Genomic DNA, 6,259 nt, shown 5'->3' with positions numbered 1-6,259 from the left:
TAACCCCCGCCCTTGGGAAAAGGCAACAAAGGGGGCGAGGCCATGCTGTGCTGCTTTAGAGAAGAGGAAGAGAAAACTAGGGGTGCATGTAAAAATCTATTCATATATGAATCTCGATTCTGTCTTCTAACGATTCTAATGGATTCACAAGTTTCAAAATCAATGTTCAAAAGCAGCGGTTCTCAATAGTGTTCCTCGCGTCCCCTGCTCTGCACACGCTCTCTCTCTCTCTCATTCAGCTCAGCTCAGCTCCAACAATGAACTGTTCCAATTATACACTTATTTCCATGAGAAGCGTGCATACAGTTGCTGTACTATATTAAAGCTTTAATCAGGATAAAACCTATATTTTAAAAGCTAACAGAAGCAGTAGCATTTACAAATAACAGCGTATCAAAGTATGAGACAACAAAAAACTAAAAACATAGGCCTACCATTAAAAGCTGTGCTTGCACAGGTTCTGAACGATCCTCTTCAATAATATCCTCTGCTTCTCAATCGAGCTCAAAATGATAAGCGATATTAACGATGCCGTTGTTTACAATACAACCGGAGCACATGCCGCTGAGGTGAGGGGCATTTAGACACGCACTAGACGCGGTTTAGCCAATCACAACACACTGAGCTAGCTAACCAATCAGAGCCCATCTGAGGGAGGGGCTTCATAAAAACAGGAAAAGATCAGCCCGTTTCTTAGAGAAGAGACCGTTCGGTGTGGAATAAAGGTAAATTATATGAAAAATAATGCGTTTTTTTTTTAACTAAGCATTAATATGTTAGACTGCACCCCATAAACACAATAAAGCCTAGGAAAAAAAACAGTGAACCACGCCTTTAACCCTCTTTTAAATCACAGCTTCATCGGAATGGTACGAAACTTGTTGACTTATGGCATTTGAAATGTGAACACACAAAAAATATGAGGGCATGATTCGAGCATGCTAAGTGGCTGCAAAAATTTTTTAAATAAATAGTCACACTTGTGGTCTTCGGTCAAAAATGACCGACCATAGGAAATGAATGGGAAATCGACAAAAACAGAGAATCTGAAACAAATCTGCCACAATCAGATCAGACGCAGAAGAATTAAGCTCTAATAAAACATTCCTGTTCATTTTTGTAGATGTTCAGGTTTGACTGTAGTAATAATAATTCAAAAACTGACGCTTCAAATCAACTTTTAAAAAAAAATAAAAATCTAAACCTTTACAAAAAGTTGTCTTTGAGAATGTCTAAATATATATCTAAACCCACAATTTAATAAAAATAAGTTTTTATGTCTAAAAACAATTAGAGAGTTTATAGGCCTTTTATATAGGAACTATATGGGCTAAACCATGGATTTGCAGATGTTTTTCTTATTTTACTCCCACCAGATGGCACTAATCAGGCTTAAAAAATTTGATTTTAAAAGCATAGACACCATTTTAACATGAAATACTGCATTGATTGAAAAGAAATATAAAAATATATATTTTTTTTAACGCCTTTAACCCTCTTTTAAATCACAGCTTCATCGGAATGGTACGAAACTTGTTGACTTATGGCATTTGAAATGTGAACACACAAAAAATATGAGGGCATGATTCGAGCATGCTAAGTGGCTGCAAAAAAAAAAATGTAAATAAATAGTCACACTTGTGGTCTTCGGTCAAAAATGACCGACCATAGGAAATGAATGGGAAATCGACAAAAACAGAGAATCTGAAACAAATCTGCCACAATCAGATCAGACGCAGAAGAATTAAGCTCTAATAAAACATTCCTGTTCATTTTTGTAGATGTTCAGGTTTGACTGTAGTAATAATAATTCAAAAACTGACGCTTCAAATCAACTTTTAAAAAAAAATAAAAATCTAAACCTTTACAAAAAGTTGTCTTTGAGAATGTCTAAATATATATCTAAACCCACAATTTAATAAAAATAAGTTTTTATGTCTAAAAACAATTAGAGAGTTTATAGGCCTTTTATATAGGAACTATATAGGACTATATGGGCTAAACCATGGATTTGCAGATGTTTTTCTTATTTTACTCCCACTGGTTTTTTCTAATCAGGCTTAAAAAATTTGATTTTAAAAGCATAGACACCATTTTAACATGAAATACTGCATTGATTGAAAAGAAATATAAAAATATATATTTTTTTTAATTTGTATTATTTTCCATGGGAAGAAATTCATCATAATTATTGCATAAATATTAATTAGTACCATGAAATTATCTCAAAATACAAAATTTTAAAAATTAAAAAATAATTTGTATTATTTAGAAAATAAGTTCAAAATTTTAGGTGACCGTGAAGATCACAGGTGTGACTCTCAAATGAGGAGAATCAGAGGGTTAGGACTGATCCATTTCTCCAATAACTCTGACTCGTTGCTCAGTTCTACAATAACACTGGAAGTAAAGCAGGTCAGTGTTCCCGAGGCCTTCAGAGAAGAAACTGGCACCTGATGTTACGCACAATCACTATAAATCACTTCAAACTATATATAATTGCAAATCACATCCATCATGGCACTGACTCCTGCCACTGCAGCACTTATCTGAATGTGTTTATGTAACGTCCTAAATGGATCTTTATTGCCGGGGCTTTTGGGCCGTGGAGCACCGATTATTGATCTGTCTGTGAGCTCTGAGAGGAATCAACAGCGCCGATAGCAGACTGAACTCAGACTATCTGTCGCCACGAGAGGCTTTTAACACTAACACAGCTCTCACTGATCTCTCACACATCAGCGCATCAGTAAGTGCTGAAAGCCGCAGGCCTCCAGTGAACTCTGACCCTCGGAGGAGAGCGGGCGAGGTGCGGCTGAGCCTCAGCATGTAGAGATTCACGGGACAAAACCACGTTAACATGTCCAGAAAATTAAGAAATAATTTGTGTGTAAAGACAATGGGGTCTATGTGGAGAAACATTTAGATGTTTTCTGCATTGTGACATTTTCTTGATCACAATTGTGTGCTGTAAATGTGAGCGATTTAAGAAAAAACAGGACTAGGCTGCACACAACCTTAGTGTAAACATTATACAGGAACAGAAGACTACCTTTAGAGTGTGATTTGCCATTTACAACATTCCCTGACAGACAGAACTAGACTAACACAAGTGTTATTTTAGCACCATTGATGTACTACTAGATTTTGTTTATTAATATTTAGAATTGTATATGTTAGTAATTGTGTTTTTTTTTTTTTTTTTTTGGTTTTTTTTCCAAATAAGTCTTAGTTTATTATTTCAGTTATTTTAGTATATCAACTTAAAACTAAATGAAAATGAAATAATGTTTAATTTCAGTTTAAGTTTATTATGTTTCAACTAATGAAAGGTGTTTCTCATGCTTTTAGTTGTATTTAACTATAATAACTGGTTAATACACCATCAGTCAGTCCTTAAAGTTCATGATATTTGTATGAATTGTTATTTATATTTAGCATTTTATTTTTATTTTTCCGTTTTCATTTTAATTGGTTCATTTTTATTAGTTTTAGTTTTTTCAAATATGTCAAAGTAGTTTTATTATTTGTATTAATTTTAGTACATAATGTTAAACTAATTGAAATTGATATGTATATATATATATATATATATTTATACACACATTCGTTTATGGTTTTATTTATCTTATTTTACTTCAGTTTATTTCAAGTAATGAAGGTTTTTTTCATGGTTTTGGTTTTGGTTAGCGATAATAACCCTGTCTAATACAGCACCATGTGTCAGTCCTTAAAGGTCCTTAGATTCTCCGGGCTGAGCTGAAGCTAACTGAATATCACAAGCTTCACACCTTCAGTCTTCAGAAAGTTATACACACATTCGTTTATGGTTTTATTTATCTTATTTTACTTCAGTTTATTTCAAGTAATGAAGGTTTTTTTCATGGTTTTGGTTTTGGTTAGCGGTAATAACCCTGTCTAATACAGCACCATGTGTCAGTCCTTAAAGGTCCTTAGATTCTCCGGGCTGAGCTGAAGCTAACTGAATATCACAAGCTTCACACCTTCAGTCTTCAGAAAGACACAGACACACAGTTTGGACTAGAGACTGCTATCAGTCCCGCAGGGAGAAGCGCTGGAGAGCTGATGTTCCTGTGAAGCTTTAAAAATGGCAACAGAATATTTTTCCCAGACTCTCGCTGCTTCATGAGAAGTGGTCTGCTAGTGACCAAAAACAGCTATGGACTGATGAGTACAGAGACTTCCTGAAAAATGAATCCGCAAGCAGATGGTGAGATCTGGAGATGTACTACCTTGGCGTGATGTAGGTCTACACCGTACATGGACAGCTTCTTGGCATTTTCCAGAAACTGGGCATCTGATTGGGCTGGAGTCATTCCCCTGGAGAAGATACGAGACAGGTGTTATCAGGACTCATCTCAGGGACCTTCACAGACCTGGCACTGATCATCATCACACACCTTGGGCTTTGAGTTTCACTGACATTCAGCTCTTTTAATGCAGGAACTGAAGTCAGAGGAACTCGTGTGAGCCCCACATTGGTGTCTGGCTTAGTGAATCAATCAGACGGAAGCCGGGTTCCTCCAGAACTACACGTGGACGAATATTCATCCTGCTGTTGAGCCAGATTTGACTCTCACACGCCTAACTGGATCAGAGCTGCATCATGATGCCACTAGTGACGTCACAATCAATGCGTGCCCAGTTATTACTTTACATTTAAAAAGGGTTTTTAACATGAAAATTGTATGACCTTTTTAAAGACCTGCACAAATTAATGTTGTCCCTACAGGACACTAAAATTCTGCTTAATTAAACAGGCTGCAGCACACAGGGTAACTACGAGACTAAATACTCAAGGCATTTTTTATTCAATATATACATATGTATTGAAATCGGTGTACTAATATAAAATTACATACAAAATACTGGTTGAGTGATATTGGATTTGTCTGAAATAATAATAATAATAATATGTTTAAGGAAAGGCAACAAACATATTTAATATGTTAAATAATGTTCTTGGTAGGTCCTTTCTATTACAGGGTTAAATTAAATGCCAGATACAGTTTTTTTGTGTAACCCAAATAATAATATCCAGAAAGAAAACGCATAATGCAAGACTTTTAATAATAAACAAGCCCAAAATATACTGGGAAATGTCTGTGTTATTCAAACAGATGAGGGGGATCAAATAGGCATCTCACAACCATCCACAACACGATAAAGTAAACGCTGTTATAATTCATCAACAGTAAGATCATAAGCAAACGCTTGGCACAGCAGTGCATTATTCATTGATTGCAAACTGCTATGAAACTGCAGGCCTGTAGAAACAGTGCCTCGTTTCGACTTCGAACACACAGCGCTCACATTTAATTAATGAAATCACAGCCCATTTGAACTTTAATCATCACATTAAGCTGTATTGTGATTCCTGTTGTTCTGTCCCTAAATTTAAGACCTCTTAAAATGACAACGAAGACTTCTGCGATACTTTATGATGTTAAATTTGATCAAACTGAATAATAGACATGTTAGGGAGGCCTGCTGTCAGACCTGTGGGACTTGTGCAGCTCCACCACCTTCTCCTCCAGCTCCTTGGTCTGGTTTGGGGCGAACTGGAAGTCTGAGATGTAGTCCAGACGATGCTCCTCGGGGTCGTGGTCCCCGAGCTCTGCCTGCAGGGTGTAGGAGCCCAGGAGAGCGTGTGTGACGAAGGAGCATGGCAGCCGTCCCGACGCGATGTCCTGCCTCAGCTGGAGGCACAGCAGATACCTGCAGAGACCAGGAGAGAAACCATGAGATGCTACACACACACACACACACACCGGCACCCGCAGCCTTTCAGAGTGACCAACAGATGAAGCAGCAAACATGCGGCTGGTGGAGACGGGCAGGTGTCAGCGTGGGGCTTCTGTACCTCGTGATGTCCTCAGTCAGCTGGGACGGGTCCGGAGGGTAAAACTTCACACTGAACGCAAACTGCCACTGAGAGTCTGATGCGAAACACACAGAGAGAAAGAGAACCAGAGCTGATTAAAGGAGAGAGAAAATCACAGCAAAAGGATCAGTTTAGTCCCCCTGCCAACTTCAATATCACAAGAGAGTGTGTGTGTGTGTGTGTGTGTGTGTGTGTGTATTTGTGAGTTTGTGTGTGTGTGTTTGTGAGAGAGTTTGTGTGTGTGTGTTTGTGAGAGAGTTTGTGTGTGTGTGTGTTTGTGAGAGAGTTTGTGTGTGTGTTTGTGAGAGAGTTTGTGTGTGTGTGTTTGTGTGTGTGTGTGTGTGTGTGTGTGTG

At 37.6% G+C, this 6,259-nt stretch overlaps 1 protein-coding gene across 10 annotated transcripts in view; it reads right to left on the bottom strand.

Annotated features, from left to right (window-relative positions):
* Nucleotides 1–6,259, bottom strand: part of epb41l2 (erythrocyte membrane protein band 4.1 like 2) — a 56,576-nt gene that overhangs the window by 36,136 nt on the left and 14,181 nt on the right. For all 10 annotated transcript variants that reach the window (XM_016244682.1, XM_016244679.1, XM_016244687.1 and 7 more), the window contains exons 6-8: nt 5,885–5,960; nt 5,521–5,739; nt 4,254–4,341 (exon numbers count right to left, since the gene is read on the bottom strand). In XM_016244682.1, the coding sequence (XP_016100168.1) occupies nt 4,254–4,341; nt 5,521–5,739; nt 5,885–5,960 (383 nt within the window). The remainder of the gene's footprint in view (nt 1–4,253; nt 4,342–5,520; nt 5,740–5,884; nt 5,961–6,259) is intronic.

The sequence above is a fragment of the Sinocyclocheilus grahami genome, unplaced genomic scaffold, assembly GCF_001515645.1.
Source record: "Sinocyclocheilus grahami isolate Dianchi unplaced genomic scaffold, SAMN03320097.WGS_v1.1 scaffold730.1, whole genome shotgun sequence".
In the NCBI taxonomy this organism is placed as follows: domain Eukaryota; kingdom Metazoa; phylum Chordata; class Actinopteri; order Cypriniformes; family Cyprinidae; genus Sinocyclocheilus; species Sinocyclocheilus grahami.
This window is presented reverse-complemented; position numbering and strand designations above follow the sequence as displayed.